Source organism: Mytilus californianus, unplaced genomic scaffold (assembly GCF_021869535.1).
Source record: "Mytilus californianus isolate M0D057914Y unplaced genomic scaffold, xbMytCali1.0.p SCAF_1, whole genome shotgun sequence".
Classification (NCBI taxonomy): Eukaryota; Metazoa; Mollusca; class Bivalvia; order Mytilida; family Mytilidae; genus Mytilus; species Mytilus californianus.
In genome coordinates, this window is record NW_026262581.1 from 44,978,540 (window position 1) to 45,004,652 (window position 26,113).

The 26,113-nt window shown below is 32.1% G+C and overlaps 2 protein-coding genes across 2 annotated transcripts in view; one reads left to right on the forward strand and one right to left on the reverse strand.

Moving 5' to 3' along the window:
- On the reverse strand, nucleotides 1–25,061 carry LOC127702472 (N-acyl-phosphatidylethanolamine-hydrolyzing phospholipase D-like). The gene is made up of 6 exons (XM_052206683.1): nucleotides 24,955–25,061; nucleotides 20,493–20,694; nucleotides 12,580–13,077; nucleotides 10,763–10,908; nucleotides 3,092–3,212; nucleotides 1–2,699 (listed from the first exon to the last, which is right to left on the reverse strand). Exons 1-6 carry the CDS (start codon nucleotides 24,978–24,980, stop codon nucleotides 2,562–2,564), a joined length of 1,131 nt encoding a protein of 376 aa, XP_052062643.1. The 5' UTR covers nucleotides 24,981–25,061; the 3' UTR covers nucleotides 1–2,561.
- The window catches only part of LOC127702637 (polyglutamine-binding protein 1-like), a 14,044-nt gene continuing 12,987 nt past the window's right edge, over nucleotides 25,057–26,113 (forward strand). The window contains exon 1 of the mRNA XM_052206917.1: nucleotides 25,057–25,210. Within this exon, the coding sequence (XP_052062877.1) occupies nucleotides 25,141–25,210 (70 nt within the window). The 5' untranslated portion in view covers nucleotides 25,057–25,140. The remainder of the gene's footprint in view (nucleotides 25,211–26,113) is intronic.

Genomic DNA, 26,113 nt, shown 5'->3' on the forward strand with positions numbered 1-26,113 from the left:
TCTAAATATATGTTTATTAAAAGACAATATACATGATATAAGCTTAGTTTTTAAAGGAGTTCACTTCATAAAAAAAAAATGAGATATAGCATTCAGAAAATGAGTTTTTACAGAATAACAAACAAACCTACTACTAAATTCTTCAAACAATTAACCAAAGAAAGAAAAAAAAAATCCAAAATTTTATCATTAATACAATGTCTACAAGTATCACATTAACATTTATGATCCAAGAAAATGAGGTCAAGGTCAGATAAACCAGGCCAGAAATACATGTACACCTTTAATACAATCCCTCCATACACAGAATATAGATGACCTATTGCTTATAGTATAAAAGAAACAGACCAAACCATGGAAATTCTATACTGACCAATGAACCATGAAAATGAAGTCAAGGTCATTTGAACCCTGCCAGACAGACATGTACACCTTCAAATCATTCCATGCATCAAATATAGTTGACCTATTGCTAAAGGTATCTAAGAAAAAAAGGTAACCAGGAAAAACCGAACATTGACCAATCAACCATGAAAATGAGGTGAAGGTCAGATGATACGTGCCCGACTGACATGTACATCGTAAAATATTTCAATACACCAAATATAGTTGACCTACTGCATACAGTATTAGAAAAACAGACCAAAACACAAAAACTTAACATTGAGCAATGAACCGTGAAAATGAGGTCAAGGTCAATTAAAACCTGCCAGACTGACATGTGCATTGTAAAATATTTCCATACACCAAATATAGTTGACCTACTGCATACAGTATTAGAAAAACAGACCAAAACACAAAAACTTAACATTGAGCAATGAACTGTGAAAATGAGGTCAAGGTCAAATAAAACCTGCCAGACTGACATGAACATCATAAAATATTTCCATACACCAAATACAGTTGACCTATTGCATACAGTATTAGAAAAACAGAACAAAACACAAAAACTAAACTATGACTACTGAACCATGAAAATGAGGTAAAGGTCAGATGACACCTGCTAGTTGGACATGTACACCTTACAATCATTACATATACCAAATATAGTAGACCTATTGCTTACAGTATCTCAGATATGGACCTGACCACGAAAACTTAACCTTGTTCACTGATCCATGAAATGAGGTCGAGGTCAAGTGAAAACTGTCTGACAGGCATGAGGACCTTGCAAGGTACGCACATACCAAATATAGTTATCCTATTACCCATAATAAGAGAGAAATTAACATTACAAAAAATCTTATCTTTTTTTCAAGTAGTCACTGAACCATGAAAATGAGGTCAGGACAATGGACATATGACAGACGGAAACTTCATATCATAAGGCATCTATATACAAAGTATGAAGCATCCAGGTCTTCTACCTTCTGAAATATTAAGCTTTTAAGAAGTTAGTTAATGCTGCTGCCGCCGCCAGATCACTTTCCCTATGTTGAGTTTTCTGCGACAAAAGTCGAAGGCTCGACAAAAATGAACAGTAAATTTCTTACTATATAGCTTATAATCATCAGCACTTAGGAAACAGAAAATTTTCAAATAAATCTGTCACTCCAATTATAATTGTGTCATAAGACATTTACCATATGCTTTGTAATCTGATAACAGGTGAAAATTATTTAAAAACACTTAGTGTAATCAAACTTTATATATATAATTAACAATTTCTGTTCAAAGGGAAATAACTCAATCACATTAGAAGTACCACTTTTGGATATCAAAATGGGCAATAACTCAACCAGGAGAAAAGTTAAAATCGTGAAAATTGAATTTGACCTTCATTTAGTCACAGGAAACAACATATCTAACTTTGAAAAAATTTGGTCATAGCGTTTTCATGTTTTTGAACGGACACTGTTTGGCAGCCACCCGACCACCCGCCCGTTGTACATCCCCAAATCAATAACCGATTTTCCTTCGGAAATCCGGTTAATAAAATCTTTACTAAATCCTCTCATTATCTTTCTTCTCCTTTCCAGGCAATTCATTTGATTATCAAAACTATTTACACAAGTACCAATATTTTGCATTTAATTAATGATAATCTTTTTGGCTATAATTCACATAACTTCTAGTTGGTCATTTTGGTGAACAGCTGCATTTATATTCTAATGCATTCAAAAAACACAATTACTATGGATAGTTCAATTAAATTCAATTATTTTAAATACTTCATAAATACAAAAAAAAAACATTTTTTGACTTAACCTTAACAAACAAACATGAAAACACACACTGGTTTCTGTGAAGTGTTATTGTAGACTTTTCTTTGCATTTTTATCTTTTTCTTTTGTCAATGTTGATATTGTTCTTTTTTAAATTAACAATAACTCCTAAGAAGTCAAAAGAGATAGAGTTTCTTTGTTGAATATATATTCTTTTGTGTAAGACCTGAAGCACAATTTGCAAATTTATTAACTTCTGAAAAAACATGGGAAACAACTCTTAAAAACAAGACACATAAAAATAAACAAAATACATGCTCAAATTTCTGTAGTTTTGAAATAGGTACAATGACTCTTTTCTGATCCTGCTGTTTGAATCAATCACTTTCAATGAATTTACAGTTTTGCGCCAACACTATCATCAATAGTTTTAATTTCACCATGCTCGACAGTGATAAAATCACCCAAGTTCTTATTCACTTTTTTTGCTTTTTCAACTTCCTCTATCAACAGGTCTCTTGGCTCTAGATAAAACTAAAACAAAGAAAAAGTCAAATATTGAAATAGCTTTGATGCTCAAAATACATGTATATGTCTTTAACAATAAATGATGGTCTAAGTTCAGTTATTTACACAAGATATAAAGGTTTGAAAACGAAATAATGTGTCTACAAGACACAACTGCCCAATCTTCAAATTAAGTTTCCGAAGAAGCTTCACAGGATGAAATATTTTTGTCGATTAAACTGTATGGATTTGTAATAAATGTAAAAAAACATGTGCAGAGGACTTAGTGTAATATATATGCACATTGGTTCAAAACTTTTTTCAAAAACATAATTATTACAAGAAACTAGTTTCATATGAATTTAAAAAAAAACCATAGGACTAAAGACTAGATGAGATATCATACAATGTAAAAGTACCTCATGTGAGCCAAGTCCATTAAATGTACCCCAGTGTATACCAACAGAGAATTTAGATCCAACTTCTTCATGTACCATGACAGCTTCTTTTGGACCAATATGCTGTGGTTTCATAAAGTCTCTATGAAAAAGAACACAATTTATAATTAAGAGGAGATGGAAGATACAAGCAGATAAAATAAAAACACATAGAAATTATCAAATGATATGTAAATTTAACAGAAATCAATAAATTTCTATATTATATGTCAAGATCTATATCATGCTGATTTTTGACAAATTGTTTGAGAAATAAGCAGAAGGTATAATAAGGCACCTTTCTTGCCCCTTGAATTAAAAAAATTAATAACCAAAAAGTCACATAAATCTACTATTAAAATAACAATACATCCTTCAGATGTTCATAATACATAAGTCTGTCAGAATTTAGTATTTATATTTTTGAATATTATTTTACAGATTGGTATTTGGGTTTCAAGCTTCTTCAATTTAGAGCAAAATAACGCAAACTGTCAAAATAGTCCATTTAGGGATCTTGTTATTATTATTTAGATAAGAGTTATAGCTTGACCCAAAAATATATTTTGCAAAGATGTTAATCAATGAGTGTAAAATACCTTTTTGTCATATATATTTTTACCAAAAATTATGTGGAAATATTGCAGTTTTAGATGAAATACGTAAGTTTGGACATGTTGGAAACAAGTGACCTTTCTGCATTAAAGTCAAGACCTGTTTATTTATCAATAAATTTAACAATATTTTGAAAGGCTTGAATAAGTTTATTATTTTTGCAATTCCAAGGCTAAACAATGGCTCTCATCATACTTCTTTCTATTAAAGAGGATACTAAAAATTTGCCATCAACACAAAGCCTTAAAGGAAATAAATGGAGAATGTGTCCCCATGGACACAGATGATGCCCCGGCTTGCATACAACATTATAAAGGGACATAACTCAACAACAATAAAAGTGACGCTACCCAAATTTGTACTTGATCTTAGTTTTGTGGTAATTAATATTGTGTAAAGGTTTCATGTTTGGTTGGGGCAAACTTAAGTTACAGAAAGGAAACTAAAAATTTTGCAATTTTTCAATTTATAAAGGGGCATAACTCAATAATGGTTATAGTGAAACTACCAAAATTCAACTTCATCGGTGTTTTATCAGTGGAAGGCAAAATTAAACATTGCATTGTATAAAGCATTGATTGTAGTTGATTCAACTATAATCATGGACAAAGGAAGATAACTCCAATTTTAAAAAGTATTTGAACAATGACATCATTGATATTTTTAGAAAAAAAAATGAAAAAATTAGCAATTTTTCCATTTGTAAAGGGGCATAACTCTAGAACAGTAAAAGTGACGCCACCAATTCAGACTTGATCTGTGTATTGTGGTAATAAGCATTGTGTAAAAGTTTCATATCATTTGGTTGAGGCAAACTTAAGTTAGAGAACGGAAACCAATTTTGGGATGTACGGACGTACGTACGTATGTACTGACAGACGGACAAGGGTAAAACTTAATGCCCCCTCCGCTTCGGCGAGGGCATAAAAAACATTGAGCTTTATACAATGAAAGATAATGACATTTTTTTCTGGTTTTTGATTAACCCTGCTACATTCTATATGTGCCTGTCACAAGTCAGGAGCCTGTAGTTCAGTGGTTGTAGTTGGTTCATGTTTGTCGTATTTGTTTTTTTTTTTAAATTGTTTTGTTATGAATTAGGCTGTTAGTTTTCTCAATTGAATTGTTTATATTTTCATGTCAGGGCCTTTTTTAGCTGACTATACAGTATGGGTTTTTCTCATTGTTGAAGGCCGTACAGTTGCCTATAATTGATTACCTCCACTTCATTTGAACTTTGGTGGTTAGTTGTCTCGTTTGCAATAAACACAATATTTTTTGAAATTTTTTACTGTAGAAATGATTGTGACTGGATAGGTTTCAAAAAAAAAAATAAAATGCTCCGCTGGGGGCAGCTTGATACGACCGCAGAGGTCGAACCCTGAACAGTTGGGGCAAGTATGGACACAACATTCAAGCTTGATACAGCACTGAATTTGGATTGTGATTAAATATTTGACACAGCATAGGTTTCTGACACAGAATGAATGTGGTCTAAGAACTTAAAAATTTTTAATTTACCTATTCAAAACATATCATTATTATTTGCTTTTATATATAAATCAGAAATAACCAATTTAAAATGGAAAATTAAAAAAAAAAAAATCCCTCCCCCAAATTTTTTGAACCCCATTATGATTCATCACCCCCAAACTCAATCCCAGCCTTCCCTTTGTGGTATGGTACCTTGCAGTACAATTTCAGAGAGATCCATACACTTGAACACAAGTTATTGTCTGGATTCTAGAAAAATGCTTGTTTTTAGGCCCCTTTTTGGCCCCAAATTCCTAAACGTTTAGGGCAATAACCCCCAAACTCAAACCCAGCTTTCCCTTTGTGATATGGAACCTTGTAGTACAATTTCATAAAGATCCATACACTTACACACAAGTTATTGTCCTTAAACTAGAAAAATGCTTGTTTTTTGCCCCTTTTTGGCCCCTAATTCCTAAAATTTTGAGGCAATTACCCCCAAAATCAATCCCAGCCTTACCTTTGTGGTATGGTACCTTGCAGTACAATTTCAGAGAGATCTATACACTTGAACACAAGTTATTGTCTGGAAACTAGAAAAATGCTTATTTTTGGCCCCTTTTTGGCCCCTTATTCCTAAACGTTTTGGGCAATTACCCCAAAACTCAATTCCAGCTGTCCCTTTGTGATATGGAACCTTGTAGTACAATTTCAGAAAGATCCATACACTTACACACAAGTTATTATCATGAAACTAGAAATGCTTGTTTTTTGCCCCCTTTTTGGCCCCTAATTCCTAAAATTTTGAGGCAATTACCCCCAAAATCAATCCCAGCATTCCCTTTGTGATATGGAACCTTGTGGTACAATGTCAGAGAGATCCATACACTAACACACAAGTTATGTCTGGAAGTTACAAAAATGCTTATTTTTGGCCTCTTTTTGGCCCCTAAATACCATAACCACCAAAATCAATCCCAACCTTCCTTTTGTGGTATTGAACCTTATGGTAAAACTTCATAGAGATCCATTCACTGAAACTCAAGTTAGAGTGCGAAAACTAATGTGTTTCCGGATGACGACGAGGACGAGGCCAACGTCATACCAATATACGACCGCAATAAAAATTGCGTTCTAAATTTTAAAAGCATGATTTAAATGCAGCATTTACTGAGATCGCAATAATTAATCTTATATTTTAGTCAATTGTTCAACAAAGGAAATTATAAATGCAAACAAAACTTTTTTTTTTCATTACCAAAGACACTTATTCACAATATTGATTTAATCAATTATACATTGATTTCGAAAATGTTTGCCTGAATTTCCCATAGGCATACCATCAAGAAATATATGTTATTTAATAATTTCTGTAATATTTGCTTTAGGCATTTAAATAAATGATGAAAGAATATCTCAGTTATCTATCAGCTGTGATGCCATTGAAGGAATTTATAATGGCAAAGGTACTACTGTGAAAGGTTATAGTGTGAAAATCCTTCCAAATGAATTCTAATTGAAACAACAATTTTGAAGACAAAGTTATCAAACATGGAGCTTATAGACAATAGGTGGGATCAGATGATTTAAAAAATAAAATGCTCCGCTGGGGCGCAGCTTGATACGACCACAGAGGTCGAACCCTGAACAGTTGGGTCAAGTATGGACACAACATTCAAGCTTGATACAGCACTGAATTTGGATTGTGATTAAATATTTGACACAGCATAGGTTTCTGACACAGAATGAATGTGGTCTAAGAAAATTTTAATTAACATTATTATTTGCTTTTATATATAAACAAGAGTGCACACACTGAAATGTCTCGCCTTCTTTACTAATCATTGATATTATGTTGATAGTCCTAAATATAAAGCTTTATTACAACTGTCACATAAACTTAACATTAACCAAGAAAACTAAACATTGACCAATGAACCATGAAAATGAGGTCAAGGTCAGATGAACCATGCCAGGCAGACATGTACAGTTAACAATTCTTCCATATAACAAATATAGTTGACCTATTGCTTATAGTTTAAGAAAAACAGACCAAAACACAAAAACTTAACACTGATCAATGAACCGTGAAAATGAGGTCAAGGTCATATAAAACCTACGTGACTGACATATAGATCATAAAATATTTCCATACACCAAATATAGTTGACCTATGGCATATAGTATTAGAAAAAAAGACCAAAACTCAAAAACTTAACTTTGACCACTGAACCATGAAAACGAGGTCAAGGTCAGATGACACCTGCCAGCTAGACATGTACACCTTACAATCATTCCATACACCAAATATAGTAGACCTATTGCATACAGTATAAGAAAAGCAGACCAAAACACAAAAACTTAACTATAACCACTGAACCATGAAAATGAGGTCAAGGTCAGATGACACCTGCCAGTTGGACATGTACACCTTACAGTCCTTCCATACACCGAATATACTAGACCTATTGCTTATAGTATCTGAGATATGGACTTGACCACCAAAACTTAACCTTGTTCACTGATCCATGAAATGAGGTCGAGGTCAAGTGAAAACTGTCTGACGGGCATGAGAACCTTGCAAGGTACGCACATACCAAATATAGTTATCCTACTACTTATAATAAGAGAGAATTTAACATTACAAAAAATGTTAACTTTTTTTTCAAGTAGTCACTGAACCATGAAAATGAGGTCAAGGACATTGGACATGTGACTGACGGAAACTTCGTAACATGAGGCATCCATATACAAAGTATGAAGCATCCAGGTCTTCCACCTTCTGAAATATAAAGCTTTTAAGAAGTTAGCTAACGCCGCCGCCGGATCACTATCCCTATATCGAGCTTTCTGCGACCAAAAGTCGCAGGCTCGACAATAAAAAATAACCAATTTAAAATGGAAAATTTTAAAGAAAAAAAAAAGGAAAAAAAGGAAAAAAAAATCCCCCCCCAAATTTTTTGAACCCCCTTATGATTCATCACCCCAAAACTCAATAACAGCCTTCCCTTTGTGGTATGGTACCTTGCAGTACAATTTCAGAGAGATCCATACACTTGAACACAAGTTATTGTCTTGAAACTAGAAAAATGCTTATTTTTGGCCCCTTTTTGGCCCAAATTCCTAAACGTTTTGGGCAATTACCCCAAAACTCAATTCCAGCTGTCCCTTTGTGATATGGAACCTTGTAGTACAATTTCAGAAAGATCCATACACTTACACACAAGTTATCATCATGAAACTAGAAATGCTTGTTTTTTGCCCCTTTTTTGGCCCCTAATTCCTAAAATTTTGAGGCAATTACCCCCAAAATCAATCCCAGCATTCCCTTTGTGATATGGAACCTTGTGGTACAATGTCAGAGAGATCCATACACTAACACACAAGTTATGTCTGGAAGTTACAAAAATGCTTATTTTTGGCCTCTTTTTGGCCCCTAAATCAATCCCAACCTTCCTTTTGTGGTATTGAACCTTATGGTAAAACTTCATAGAGATCCATTCACTGAAACTCAAGTTAGAGTGCGAAAACCAATGTGTTTCCGGATGACGACGAGGACGAGGCCAACGTCATACCAATATACGACCGCAATAAAAATTGCGTTCTAAATTTTAAAAGCATGATTTAAATGCAGCATTTACTGAGATCGCAATAATTAATCTTATATTTTAGTCAATTGTTCAACAAAGGAAATTATAAATGCAAACAAAACTTTTTTTTTTCATTACCAAAGACACTTATTCACAATATTGATTTAATCAATTATACATTGATTTCGAAAAAGTTTGCCTGAATTTCCCATAGGCATACCATCAAGAAATATATGTTATTTAATAATTTCTGTAATATTTGCTTTAGGCATTTAAATAAATGATGAAAGAATATCTCAGTTATCTATCAGCTGTGATGCCATTGAAGGAATTTATAATGGCAAAGGTACTACTGTGAAAGGTTATAGTGTGAAAATCCTTCCAAATGAATTCTAATTGAAACAACAATTTTGAAGACAAAGTTATCAAACATGGAGCTTATAGACAATAGGTGGGATCAGATGATTTAAAAAATAAAATGCTCCGCTGGGGCGCAGCTTGATACGACCACAGAGGTCGAACCTTGAACAGTTGGGTCAAGTATGGACACAACATTCAAGCTTGATACAGCACTGAATTTGGATTGTGATTAAATATTTGACACAGCATAGGTTTCTGACACAGAATGAATGTGGTCTAAGAAAATTTTAATTAACATTATTATTTGCTTTTATATATAAATAAAAAATAACCAATTTAAAATGGAAAATTTTAAAGAAAAAAAAAGGAAAAAAAGGAAAAAAAAATCCCCCCCCCAAATTTTTTGAACCCCCTTATGATTCATCACCCCAAAACTCAATAACAGCCTTCCCTTTGTGGTATGGTAACTTGCAGTACAATTTCAGAGAGATCCATACACTTGAACACAAGTTATTGTCTGGAAACTAGAAAAATGCTTGTTTTTTGGCCACTTTTTGGCCCCAAATTCCTAAACGTTTAGGGCAATTACCCCAAAACTCAAACCCAGCTTTCCCTTTGTGATATGGAACCTTGTAGTACAATTTCATAAAGATCCATACACTTACAAACAAGAAATTGTCCTGAAACTAGAAAAATGCTTGTTTTTTGCCCCTTTTTGGCCCCTAATTCCTAAAATTTTGAGGCAATTACCACCAAAATCAATCCCAGCCTTCCCTTAGTGGTATGGTACCTTGCAGTACAATTTCAGAGAGATCAATACACTTTAACACAAGTTATTGTCTGGAAACTAGAAAAATGCTTATTTTTTGCCCCTTTTTCCTAAACGTTTTGGGCAATTACCCCCAAACTCAATTCCAGCTTTCCCTTTGTGATATGGAACCTTGCAGTACAATTTCAGAAAGATCCATACACTTACAAACAAGTTTATGTCATGAAACTAGAAAAATGCTTGTTTTTTGCCCCTTTTTTGTCAACTAATTCCTAAAATTTTGAGGCAATTACTCCCAAAACCAATCCCAGCATTCCCTTGGTGATATGGAACCTTGTGGTACAATGTTAGAGAGATCCATACACTAACACACAAGTTATGTCTGAAAGTTACAAAAATGCTTATTTTTGGCCCCCTTTTGGCCCCTAATTCCTTAACTGTTGGTACTATAACCCCCAAAATCTATCCCAACCTTCCTTTTGTGGTATTGAACATTGGGGTAAAATTTCATAGAGATCAATTCACTTAAACTAAAGTTAGAGAGCGAAAACCAATGTGTCTTTGGACAACGACGACGACGACGCCAACATCATACCAATATACGACCGCAAAATTTTTTTGCGGTCGTATAAAATGGCATAAGAATAATTCAAATTGTTGCTGTAGAGAAGACGAAACTGTCAAAAATTTGTGATTACAGAAAAGTTAAACAAGAGTTGATAATAGCTCAAATAATCCTTTTTTGGTCATAAAATATCATGGAATGAATGTCTGTCTGTGCACAAAGGCTACCCTTAACAAGGTACCTTTTATGATCAAATAACAATTATTAAATTATTTTCATACCTTGGAGCGTAGCAGCCTATGGGTATTGCTGATAGGTCCATGGGTCCATATTTTTCACCAATTGTTTTAAAGACAGGACAGTATCCTGTATCTCCTGAGTAGTAAAATGTATGTTTAGCTTTTATAACCCAGCCACACCATAGACTCTGTAAATACACAAAAAAATACAATGTATAATTCTTTAATTGCCACATTAAATATGTGACAAAGTAGCATATTTTTCAAGAGCTGAACCAAATCATCTGATATATCATTATTCTTTAAAAGGCAAGATAATCCGCTATAACGTAAAAAGTTTCAATAATTATCGTGATTATTCATTCTGACATCATTTTTACCTTTTAAAGGGCTCTGTTGAATTGTGAAAAAGCCTGTTCATATAGAAATATGTGATGACTATAGTTAGTTTTTTAATATAAAAAAATTGTTATCAGGATTTTATCGTAACCAATCAAATTGCAAGATTAGCTGGTATGTTTCATTACAGTACAGTTTATTTTATAATTAAATATTACTTGCGTATTTGTTTACTTAAAACTTGTAAATTAAAATGAGATATATGCCTCTTTGCATCCAAAGAAATAAGTGCTACATTGTCACATCTTTATAGAGCTTAGGCCCGTAATTATTAGAATGCATGTGTAAAGATGATACACAGACAGAGACAAGTCTTTTCTCCTATCTTTTGATAAAAAGTATACCTTTTTTCATTATCAGTTTTTCAATATCAATACATAAATATTAGAATATTAGCCAAGTTTGATGTGGATCATGTCTTATTTAATACCAAGTAGGTTGGGCAGAGGGTTTATTAATAGAATGACCTTGTCATGGAAACATATGGCAACTTGTGAGGTTAATAAACTATGATAACTTTATCAAGCAATCTATATAACTTATCATGACCATAAATATAATATAGGTTCATTCCAAAATATCTAAATTTCCACCTTTCATCTCCCTTAGTGTCACTTAATGTTCACAAAACTATGACTATTTAAAACTCAAGAAATCTTCTGTATATTTTGAATTAAAATCACTGTATTCTTACTTTTATGGAAAGTTTGGGTAGTGATTTCATAAATAGCAGAAATTTTCATCACTTTCCAGAAATAAATAGCAGTTCTATCAACTTCTATGTCAAATACAAATAAAAGAACAGAGTTTCAATGTTCCCTGCATTGCAAATACTTTATTTGTCCAACTTCAATAACTCAAAACAATATTTTTTTGTTTTTTTTTTTAAATTTTAAAATATCGTACAAGAAATGTACACATAACTTTGCTATTAATGTTATTTCGATATATTTCTATTTGCAATGGGCATAACTCCTGTGGATATATCGTTGGTATGCACTCTTCCCAGACCTTGCTGATATAAGCCTTGATATAAACTTCATAAAAATTCAGCAAGAAATGTAAGACTGGACAGACACTTTGTATTTCTATTCATCCAATCATTAAAAAATTAAAAATATTGTCAATCAGGAAGTGATTGCCCGACAGATCTTAAAATGGCTTACAGGGTACAACTCATTCTAATAAATTTCTAGTCCAAAAATCAAAATTAATTCCAATTTCCATAATAAAGAAGCTGAGTAATATCTAACAAAAGAAATTGACCTGTAAACAGACAGACAGATGAATGGACAGAGAAACATGAATACCAACCACTTTGTGATTGGGGGTGTAGCATAATTTTTTTGTTGCTCATTATTTTATATCCAACTTTTCTATAGACGAAATGTACTAATATTGGCAAAGATTATTGTTGAACTGAATCTATGGACATTTTTGTTTTGATTATTACTGCTTACCTTCATTGCATCTATAGGTGTTCTTTGACTCCAGTGTTGAGCTGGTACACAGCAAAATTTTACATCAAGTCTTTCATCGCTCAAGGTATTCTCTTCCCACCAAGTCATTTCCTTCACATTATTACAGTCATACTTCTGAAACCATGTCTTTGTTCCTTCTGGAACATACCATTTTATTTTGCTAAATCTGTTATTCAACTTAATAACAGCATCATGTTCCAAATGATCATAATGATTATGACTAACAATTACTGCATCAATTTTGGGTAGATCTTCAATTTCACATGGAGTGGGTCGATATCTGTAAGGTCCTACTACCTGTACTGGTGAACAGCGATAGAGAAAAACTGGATCTGTCAATACTGTTATATCATCAAACTGAACTAAAAATGTAGCATGACCAATCCACATATATTGGATGTCAGATTTAGGTCTTTCCAGAGTTTTTTTCCCCTCTCCATCAATTTTATGAACTGGCAGTTCTTTGTTTAAATCTTCCTGGAATATAATATCAATTACTATTTGTATAGATAGATAAGGTCCATGTTTGAGGGTCTGGATGGGTCCTCCATTTCTTTATTCTTTAGCTTTTTCGACCATTTTTCTGTTATTATTTTTTTTTTTTAAGGTTTTACTACAACTATCACATAAACTTAACATTATCAATGTTCTATGAAAATAAGGTAACAGTCAGATGAACCATGCCAGACAGACATGTACACCTTACATTCCATACACCATAGATAGTGTTCCAATTACTAATAGTACCTGAGAAACAGACCAAAACCACAAAATCTTAACTGTCCAATGAACCATAAAATGAGGTCAAGGTCATATAAACACACCTTACAATTATTTCATACACCAATTATTTTTTTGTAGGTAAAGTACTTTGCTGAGCATTTTTGGCGTTTGAAGTTTCTGTCTTTTCTATCATAGTTTCTGAAGAAAAAAAAACATAATCAAAGTGCTTATGAGCACTGAAGGGTAAAGATTGCTTTCATTTTGCACTTTTGTGAATTTTTAAATAAAAATTTGTGCTGGAGTTATCGTCCTTTGTTCATAATTATACATTTGAAGTTGAACCTATTTTTACAACAGATTTGCACACCATGCATTACTAATGTAATTTTTGATAAAAAAAATTTTTTTTTTGACAATTATTGTAATTCAAATACACATCATATTGTAATGTAAATATCAAAGTATAACATCTCATCAATAAATTGCATGACATTGACTGGATAGGATCTAAATAATGATCACTTCACTGCACTATATATATATATATATATATATATTGTTTGATCTATCAAATGTAGTGATAAACCTTGGAAGATATAGATATCAATTCAGTACCATAGGGTTTTGATTACATTTTATGCAATCTTTACCTAAAAATCTATTATAATAATAGTCTTTTATGGACAATAACTCCTAAAAGAGATCAATTGACTAATTATGTTCTTTGACTTACTGCTGAACATTTTTGCTGCTTGAAATTTCTCTTTATCTATAATAGTTTTCAAGATAACAACTAAAAACTGAGAAGTTTCATAAAAAAATATTATTTCAGGGGCAATAACTCCAAATTGGGTTGTCATTTTTGTCTAAAAATTTCCTCACTAAATAGCTGTTGACCTGTTAATCATTTTCATCTCGTCAGTTTCGCTCAAACTATTGTAGTTTTTGAGATATAAGCCAAAAAAACTGTGTTGTATTATCATGTTCTATATTTAGCCATGGCAGCCATATTTGTTGACTGACAGGAATAAAAAACACAAACTTTATACTAGATATCATAACAATCCTTCAAACCAAGTTTGGATGAAATTGGCTTAATAGTTTTAGAGGAAAAGGTCTTTGAAAAAGTTTATCACGACTGACGAAGACAGACAAGGATGACTGATGTCAAGTGATGACAATAGATCACATGTCCCTTTGGCTCAGGTGCTATAAAGGTTGGCTGTAAATAAATGTTACAAAATATACTTTCTTCTGGCAAAATACAATTAGACTTCCAAAGATCTGCCATCAATGCAAGATTTGACAAAAAAACCATAAAACACCTATGCATAATACATTTCTAATGACACTGATGAGTTTTTGTAAATTAGACAGGCCCAATAACTAGTGGTGGGTTTACTTTCAGTGGTTGCATGGTCTAATTAATCTTAGTAAAAAATTACTATTTATGTCTCTGGTCTACTTTATGGATTTTACATTTATGAATTTCTTTATTCTTAAGCCCAGGACATATGGAACTCAAGCATTAAAATCAACAATCCAACCACATGCAGACAGCATTAAATCATCGTTACTTTCAAATTATTGCAGAACAAGAGGCTGTCAGAGTGACAGCAAACTAGATTTTCCTGCAGAGGTCGAACCCTGAACAATTGAGCAAGTATGGACACAACATTTAAGCTTAAAACAGCTCTGAATTTGGATAGTGATTGAATATTTGACACAGTATAGGTTTGTGACACAAAATGAATGTGGTCAAAGTACTGAATAAATTGCTTCGCTGAGCGCAGCTGGATACGACCGCAGAGGTCCAACCCTGAACAGTTGGGGCAAAAATGGACACAATATTCGCGCTTGATACAGGTCTGAATTTGGATTGTAATTAAATATTTGACACATAATAGGTTTCTGACACAGAATAACTGTAGTCAATTAGAATTGGTTATATGATTTGAATTTATATTAAATTTTTTGCTTTTGTGCAATACACTATGCTGTTGCGAATTGACCCCCCCCCCCCCACCCCAACTCCACCCCACTGAAATCTGAAATGAGAAAAATTGTCCCCCTCACAATTTCTCCCCTCCCCCCCTTTTCCCCCAAAAAAAATTCTTTCCCTCAAGTTTAATTCTTAATCTCAATTTAAATACATCATAAAAGTCTTAAAATAGAAAATGACATACATAATTATGGCTAAAATTAATATTCCTTAATCAGCATTTTTAAATAGTAACTTCTAAAAATAAATTGACAGCTAATCACCTCAAGACAATACAACATTTCTTTATACATACCTGTAATTTAAAAGCAGTGTAAGGGAGGTAATCCAAACATAACATTGTACTTTTTTTAATTGTCCATTAACCAGGAAACCCTTGTATTGGCCCCTAATTCCTAAAGGGTTTGAGCCATAACCCCCTCTTTCCCAAAGCCAATCCTAACCATCCCTTTGTGGTATGGAAACTTGTGGTATAATTTCAGAGAGAACCATACACTGTTCCACAAGTTATTGTCTGTAAACTTGAATAAACTGCTTCGCTGAGCGCAGCTGGATACGCCCGCAGAGGTCTAACCCTGAACAGTTGGGGCAAAAATGGACACAATATTCAAGCTTGATACAGGTCTGAATTTGGATTGTAATTAAATATTTGACATATTATAGGTTTCTGAATAAATGTAGTCAAAGAACTTGAAATTGGTTATATGATTGAATTGAAGTTATATTCAATTAAAGATTTCTTGCTGTTGTGCAATACACTGTGCTGTTGCGCAATACTTAGTAAATCTGTTGTCAGACTATAAACAAAAAAAAATAAAGTTCCACACATAACAGAAATTTATGAAAAAAATTACTGCTCAAATCATTTTTGAGTTATTGACAGAAAACTGGGAAACCTCCCCTCATTTAATGAATACAACCCCATAAATCGGTAACGTAAAAACTGAATTTTAAAAAATTCAAAAGGGAAGTCACGTCAATATATATAAACAATACAGCAAAGTTTCATGAAGACTGTTCAAAGCGTTTTTGAGTTATTGTCCGAAAAGTGGAAAATCCCCCTTTTTGTAATGAATAAAACCCCATAAATCGGAAAACTATAGTCTAAAATTTATAAAAATCAAAAGGGAGATCATGACGATAGAAATAAACAATTCACCAAAGTTTCTGGCAAATTGGTGAAATAGTTTTTTTGAGTTATTGTCCAAAAACTGGAAAATCCCCCCTTTTTTAATGAATAAAACCCCAAAACTCGGAAACGGTAAATCCAAAAGGAGAAGGGGCCATTAGGCCCTAATTTGGCCCAAATATTAGGACGTAATGAAAAGTTACCATGAATATTCTTAACTTTGTCCAAACTACACTAAAATACGAGATGTTCAGAAAATGAAAACAAATTTCATATTTATCGAGTTACCATGGCAACAAATTATGACAAAATGTGTATATTTTTTAAAATGTCTTGATTTTCTTTGTTTTACGTAAACCTTTAGGTATATATAAGATTGGAAAAGTATGTGCGCACCCGAGAAACAACTTTATATTTGGTTAGAATATTTCAATAGTTATAATAAAGCTTCTCTAAAATTATTTTGTTTTTTCTTGCCTGCGCACGATGTTTCCTCGAAGGAAATAATGACGGAAAACTGCATAAACCTAGCAGTTTTCTATGTTTTATTTAAACTGGTGCATTTGATGACGTAATTGTGACGCCATAACATCAAAAATGTTGTAAAAATCAATTATATTTTTTGTATTTATGCATTTCCAAACATTATGTGCAAATTTGGAATAGTTCTTAAAAACTTTATTTTCTTGGGCAAAAACCGGGCCTTAATGCCCCTACTCCTTTATAAAAAATGAAAGGGAGCTCACGTCAATAGATATAAACAATTCAGCAAAGTTTCATGAAGACTGTTCAAAGCTTTTTGAGTTATTGTCCGAAAAGTGGAAAATCCCCCTTTTTGTAATGAATAAAACCCTATAAATCGGAAAACTATAGTGTAAAATTCATAAAAATCAAAAGGGAGATCATGACGATAGAAATAAACAATTCACCAAAGTTTCTGGCAAATTGGTGAAATCGTTTTTGAGTTATTGTCCAAAAACTGGATAATCCCCTCTTTTTTAATGAATAAAACCCCAAAACTCGGAAACGGTAAATCCAACATTTATAAAAAATGAAAGGGAGCTCACGTCAATAGATATAAACAATTCAGCAAAGTTTCATGCATATTGGCTAAAGCATTTTTGAGTTATTGTCTGAAAAGTGGAAAATCCCCCTTTTTGTAATGAATAAAACCCCATAAATCAGAAACATATAGTCTAAAATTATAAAAATCAAAAGGGAGCTCATGTCAATAGAAATAAACAATTCACCAAAGTTTCTGGCAAATTGGTGAAATTGTTTTTGAGTTATTGTCCAAAAACTGGAAAATCCCCCCTTTTTAATTAATAAAACCAAAAAACTTGGAAACAGTAAATCCGAAATTTATAAAAAACGAAAGGGAGCTCACGTCAATAGATATAAACAATTCAGCAAAGTTTCATGCATATTGGTTAAAGCGTTTTTGAGTACATGTGCGACATATTGACGACGGACAGACAGACGGACAGACGGTCAACGGTATACCATAATGGGTCCCGTAAACGGACGTATAAAAATGCTTATTCGAGCCCCTTTTTGGCCCCTAATTCCTAAACTGTTAGGACTATGACCCCAAAATCAATTCCAACCTTCCTTTTGTGGTTATAAACCTTGTGTTTCAATTTCATAGATTTCTATTTACATTTACTAAAGTTATTGTCCGGAAACCAAATGTCTTCGGACGACGCTGACAAAGCTGACGTGATACCAATATACGACTGCAAAATTTTTTGCGGTCATATAAAAATTTGAAATCGGAAATTTACCTATTATGGTCCAATATCCAAAATCTAATAACATTGTTATCATTAGCATATCAAAGAACCCCAAGAATTCAATTTTTGAATTGTTGATGAAATCAAACAAAAGTTTTAATTTAGGACCCTTTGGACCTCAATGGGGTATTATCTAATTAATAATGAAAATAAATACAGGTTTAGATTCAGCTTTTCAAAGAACCCTATATATATTCGATTTATGTTGAAATCAAACACAGTATAATTTTGGACCCCGATTTGGACTAACTTGAAAACTGAACTAAATATATGTTTATCAATAGACAAACTAAGCTTAGTTTTTAAGGGAGTTTGTTTCATCCAAAAAAAAAAATATATATAGCATTCAGAAAATAAGTTTATACAGAATAACAAACAAACCAACCACAAAATTCTTCAAACAATTTACAATAGAAAAGATGAAAAAAAAATCCAAAACGTCATTTATAATTAATACATTTGTTTGTTAGTACAATATCTATTAAAAATCTATATAAATTTATTTATACTGTCCTACAGATCATCAACACTTAGGAAACAGAAAATTTTCAAATAAATCTGTCATTACAATTATTATGGTGTGATAAGATATTCACCAGATGTTTTGTTATCTATTAGCATGTGAAAATTATTTAAAAACACTTAGTGTAAACAAATTTCTAAATTCTAAAATTTTTAGAAAAAAAAAGAAGGAACGAATTTGTCATATAAATTTTAGCAGCAATAAGTGAAATTAGGCATTAAGCTTAAATTTTAGGCAATAAGCTAACACCTAGGCAGTAAGTATTTTGCCTAAATGATGTAAGGCATTATTATCAAATTCTAGGATTTAAGCTTAAATCCTGAAAAATGCGTCCAGACATCAATCTTAATGTCTAAAATGTAAATGTGTGTAAATAAAAAGACATTTATCGAATGTTTAAATACATTTGGTACACAATAACATGACAAGAACTAACGTTGAAAATGTCAACTACCTGAAATAAAGTCACTAGTTCTGGCCACCTTAGTTTTAACTCAGATATAACCAAAGCTGTAAATTCACCACCATCATCAATTTGCAGTTTAAGGGGCGCACCAAAAATTGTGAAAACATCAATTAAATCGAAGTCACCTCTGAAGCACATTTTGACATGAGAGCTCTAATGTTACAAACTTTTGTTAGGTGATTCTATAGAAATTTATAGTTTCCATCTGAGTTTGATTGGAAAACCATTAAATCAACCTGTTCTCTACTGTTGAACTTTTTGAATAAAACGTGTTATACTACTTCTCCCTTCCCTAAATACTTTTTCTTCATGTTACAATTTTCACAAAGTTAAAGAAACAGTTCGATGGAATTAAGTGAAATATTTGATTAGCCATGGAATCACCATAAATATTTGCATTGGCCTTATTAAGTTGGTTAAATCATACAGTCTCTGTCGCCATGACCTGTGTATGTGCCTTTTCAAAAGTACCATACAGTTCCTCTAAAAAAACTCATTCTATTTAAATTTTCCTCATCATTCTCCTTTACTTTAACAAAATTTTTAACAGTAATGTTTTACATATTCAATGAAATCAATGGAACGATGATGTGAGTAAAAATTCATATCTACATTTTTCTACAATTGACGAGACCAAAACCAGCTCAACCAGTAAAGTGCAAATTTTTGTCAAATAATTTTCAGATAGAATCATCAATCACCCTCTTATCATTAGATACAATCACTTGTTTGAAACATACAATTTTTTTGTAATACCAATACAAGTTAGTACTGCTATGATATGGAAAAATACTAACATTTGAATATATCTGAAATGATGTTTGGCAATAGGTTGAATAAACATCATCAGCCTAAATATTTCAGGCAATAATTTAATGCCTAGGCGTTAGCTTATTGCCTAGGATTTAAGCTTAATTAATGACTAATTTTACTTATTGCCGCTAACATATATATATATATGCTTCCGCCTCAAAATTATATACTGTAAACCAACTAATTTTCGCGACTTTCGCGAGTAGGAAAATATAAATCGTTGCTAACATGTAAAACTTGGATCTTTCCATATTTAAATACATCAATTAAATTTGAAAATTGCGAAATTAAATCGCCACCAAATGGGCTAGAAAGAACTTAATTCGAAATAAAGTATCAGCGAAAATTAGTTGGTTTACAGTAAATTTTTAAAATTATTTGTGAATTTTGTTCAACCACTGATGCAGCCAAAATAAGCACCCAATGTTAATAATTTATCGAACCTCATTTGAGGGTATTCCTGCTTCATTTTTTTCCAAACATTTCATCTTCAGAAATGGAAGTGCACCCGGTTTGTACCATTCTTTCCATGAAGGAGGATTGTTGTAATATACAGATCCAAACAATCCTGTCTTTTTAACAGGTACATGTATCTCTCTTAAGGAATCTCTTTCCTCACCTTCTGCCATATTGTCAAATTCTGATCTGAAAGCAGAATCAACAATTGGTTTATCCTAAATTAATATACTTTCAATACTTTTAAAAATTTTCTGAATATAAGAAAATCTAAGATATTTATACCAAAGGAATACACCCAAGAAAATTCCCTTACTTATAGTAAAATTAATATAAAATTGAGAAGATGTGGTATGTGACAACTCTCCACAAGAGACCAAATGACACAGAAATTAACAACTATAGGTCACCCTACGGCCTTCAACAATGAGCAAAGCCCATACCACATAGTCAGCTATAAAAGGCCCTGAAATGACAAATGTAACACAATTCAAACGAGAAAACTAATGGCCTAATTTATGTACAAACTAATGAACGAAAAACAAATATTTTACACAGCATCAAACGACAACCACTGAATTACAGGCTCCTGACTTGGGACAGGCACATACAGAATTCACTTGAGGTCAATAAAGTTGTTTTATTGAATAAACAAGCTACAAAATGAATACATAATCCTGTGTCCACATCAATTAAAGAACAATTTCTTGATGTACTAAGAGTCCCTTGTTTGGCCTTAAAACTTAAAATCACTGGAAATACCACATTATAATCTTGCATTACTATTTGTCAATTGAAAACCACCTACCCATGCGGTTAAGTCAAAATCAGTACATGTAACTTCTCTCAAAAAATGCAAAATGAAGATGAGAAAATACAATTTAAGTGTTAGAAAATACTCGTAAATAATAAATTTGAGCTATAATTTAAATGAAGTGGCCTTAATTTTTTCTAATGGAGTGCATCTCTTTGTAATTGGATGTACTGTAATAGCTATATGAACTGATTTGAAAGTAAAACTAAATATCTAAAATCTGTTATCCAACTAGATTTGCTCACTTGACTATCCACAATAGAAAATTAAGTAACAGCAAATGAAATGTCTCTCCTAAGAATTACCAGAGAAATAAAGCCTCATTTATGGTTTAGGACAACTGTCTGTAAGGGCATTACAATGTCATCCAAGCACCATTTTGCATATTCCGATATGCTTTAAACAAACTTTGTTAGTAAGGGATTTGTGTTAAATGCATTAATGCAAATTAAAGGCAGACAGTGTATCAACTTCAGAATTTAAATTTGGAATCCTGTGTACATTTGGGTATTGATTAGACACATCAAAAAACTCTGAAACAGGAATACTTAAATAATTGCTAACAATTCAAGTTGTGAACTGCTGTTATTCTATTATAGATATAAATTTTACCAGTAGTTATTGTGTTGTTAAAAAATTATTGTTGAAAAAGGTTTAACATATCTTGTAATGGTCAGTAAGTATACTGCTTCGTATTGAAGGCCGTACTTTGACCTATAATGGTTTACTTTTACAAATTGTGACTTGGATGGAGAGTTGTCTCATTGGCCCTCATACCACATCTTCTTTTAACTAATATAGCAGCAAAATTTAAATAAAATTGCAGACACAGGGTTGACACAAGTGTTAAAATTCTGCCTATGCAATAAAATAAAAAAAAATGCAATATATATAGAAATAAGAAGATGTGGTATGAGTTCCAATGAGACAACTCTCCATCCAAGTTACAATGAGTAAAAAGTAAACAATTATAGGTCAAAGTACGGCCTTCAACACAGAGCCTTGGCTCACACCGAAATGCAAGCTATAAAGCGGCAGGGCCCTAAAATGACTAGTGTAAAACCATTCAAACAGGCAAACCAACGGTCTAATCTATATAAAAAACGAGAAACACTTATAAACCACATCAACAAACGACAACCACTAAACAACAGGTTCCTGACTTAGGACAGGTGCAAACAATTTGCAGCGGGTTTAAACATTTTAACAGGCGCCAGCCTTCATCCTAACCTGAAATAGTAGTGTAACATTACAACATAGAAAGACACACTATAAAATATAAATTGAAATGGCTTAAATCAATCAAAAAGACATATTTATAAAAACAAGTAAACATACACTGAATGAATAAATTTGATATAAGACACGATATAAATACAATATTAAATAAAAAAGGGGGGAGATGTAAAACATTGTTAAAAAGACAACTATAACCTTGGACAAAATGGCGTAAAATAAAATAATGTACACAGGTATTTAAATAAAAAAAATTGTGGTACAGAGTACAGAAATATTTTTACAAAATAAATAAATTTGTTGTTCATAGTACGAAAACAGAAGTGAAAATTTATCGTCATACTAAATGTATCTTTCAAATTAAACTGATCAATTTCAACAGGTATAATCCAATTGCTGTAGAAAATACAAATGAAAATTGCTCTACAAATCTGTGTGACTTTCAATTCTATCAAGTAACGAATTGAAGATATCAAGGAGAATGGTGAAGTTCATAATATTAATTTGCTACTACATTACATTACATTACTATGCATGACGAATAAAAGACACTTTAGGTCAATTTAAGCTTAAAATCCTCCATAGAGATCTGAATCTATCCAGACAAACTGTCTCATTGGCAATCATACCACATTTTCTTATCTATAAATTTTGAAAAAAGGACAAAACAAAATGACCGTTTCAGTAGCCCAATCAATCACAACAAATTTGTGTACGCTTTTTAAAATAATGCTTCAGTTTGGACAATGTGAAAAAGAATGAAAATATCATGACAGAAGACAATTAATTAAGTCTTTAAATTGATATTTGCCATCATAAAATAACTATTTTGAAAACATATCAAAAGATTGCATAAGCAAGGAACCTTGTATCTGACTCTTTGAAAGTTAACTCAAAACAGTGACAGACCTAAAGTATGATTCATTAAGGTTCATCATAACCTTTTCGCAAGTATGACTGTGTTTAAACTATAAAACTAAATTTGAGTACAGACAAACCTGTGCAAACTGGTAAAAAAATTGGATATGGCTGGACATAATCCAGATAATCATGATGTCTGCTAAGGGTATGTTTTTATTTTTATAGATACTTCATTGATAAAGTGTCAAAGCAATATCAAAATAGCCTTCCAAGTGTCATGAGTGTCTTAATTATTTGGACTAAGCAGGAGTCACAGACATATACATGCAAGTTTAACCTTTCTCAAAAGGTATGAAGTGCTTCACAGTATCATAAGTTATGACAGCTTTTATTATGTAATCATGGTAATTCTGTAATTTTTAAAAAAAAATTTATTTCATAGTTATGTACAAGCTTTATATAATCATGATAAATGTTTTACTCTCTCTATGTCAGGGAGAAGGGATACATCTGACTTAATCTTCATCTTGAGTACACAGCCAGAGACACATAAATTGACGATTTTAATTAGGAACTTTACCCCTTTCAGCACCAAAAACAACATTTTTGTAGATTAGAACCCACCACAAAATAAATTTTATATAATGAACATTATTTCATTGAATAAACAACTTTAACCTGTATGCTGTGACATTTAAAAGATATCTGGACTAGCTCCTTTAATATTAAAAATACCAGGCTTTCAAGTTTAAAGCTTATTTGTATTTTCGCCAATGTCTTCAAGAATAATTTTAGCGAAAATCCAAGTTATACACTTAATTTATATTAATACTTGAATAACTTGAGTAAGGAATACACTTGTCAATTCAATTCTTGTGGAAATGCATGGTTTATCATGAGTATTAGTTGAGATTGTGGTTTGAACTATACATATCACTAACTGTGAGTATATTTTTTCTACATGTATGCTTTGTCTGTTATCATTTTGAATGTCACTTTCAATATGGTAATAAACATCATGCAAAGGAAATAATGTGAATAAAACAAATGTGTGAAAAATGAAAGTTGTGAATGATAAATTGGACTACCAGGTGAGCTCTTATCTAACAATGGGTATCTAATGTGATCTTCTTGCAATATATATTCAGTTATCGGGTCTAGAATACCAATACTGTCATGACTGTCACCTTTTTTCACATATTCTTCCAATATTCAAGGACTGATCCTTTCCAAAATGTGTTTTAAATTCCAGAAAATTACAAAGATTCTGTGAAAAGCCAAAAAAGTTAATTACCATCAAGTAATAATGTTATTGACTTTTATTTATTAATATGACCATAGAGGGACATTATATATCTGCACAAAAATATTTGATTAAAACAGAGAAACTGAGTGAGCAGTATCATTTTATTTTTAATTCGCCATCTTCTGATATCTGACAGGGAAGAAAAAAAGAATTTCAAAATCCATCCCCTGTAAAACACGATATGCATGTATCTTCCAGATTCTTTTCAATTGAAACCTATATATGAAACCACCTTTCTTTGTCTTTACAACATGCCATTGGCCAAATGTTTTGTTTTTGGAAAATCCAACATGTTTCACTTTTAAAACGAAAGTAAACAACGTAGATATTACCGGAAGTATTTCGTATTTATCTCCCTTGTTGTAACATTTTTGGAAAAAGCAAGACAGGCTAAAGCTTCAGAAGATACATAATTCAAATGCCTCTCCCTCAAGCTCTTTTAGCTCGACTTCAAAAGCGAGGAATTGTTAAGGATGAGCAAAAATCAGGTTAATTTTCATTTGATTATTCAAAAGCAGAATACTTACGCCAACAGTTATCTGTGATTTACCCTAGGGTAAGGGTTCAAATTATTTTAGGGCCCAGTGACCACAGCATCTGTATGAGTTGTTTCATTTGAGATGTATGCATTGGTATCCCCGTCCGTTTATCGCTGATTATAATTTATGATAAACAATAAATATTTAAGTGCAGTCACATAATTTGGTCCACGTTCAACATATCATAATTTATGCACTGGCTATGATAACGTTGAAAACGTAACAACAACCCCAAAACACATTGTTATGTTGGACAATAATTGCCCGAATGTTAGATTGAATTAGGAATAGGAACCGATAATTTACAAATGTAACAATAATATCTGTGTCTACGGTTGCGTTGTGTTAGTGTTACGTTAGATTTAATAAACTTTGAACCGACTCTACAGTAGTTTCCGGTAAACTCACCCACTCCCATTTACTTCCGTAATTGTCACTTCCGTGAATATTTCGGCTGCTATTTTATTCATAGGAACTGTACTTATCATCACCTGCATGTCAAATTTTAAAGAAAAATCCTTTACGCCAACAGGTATCTGTGATTTACCTTAGGGTAAGGGTGTTGTTTCCATGTGATTGAATTTACACAACTTATTTATATACATTAAAGTTTTAAAAAATGAAACCTGGTTGCAGTACTATAAAGAGACTAACAGGGATTTAATTCGGGCAATTATTGTCCAACATAACAATGTTTGTTGTGGGTGTTGTTTCCATGTGATTAGGGACTTTCCGATTTAATTTTCCTCAGAGTTTTGGTATTTTTGTGATTTTACTTTTTATTAAGAAAATATCTAGTAATATATAATACAGTTCCTAAAGCTAATTAATGATAATCATATTATTGCTTAC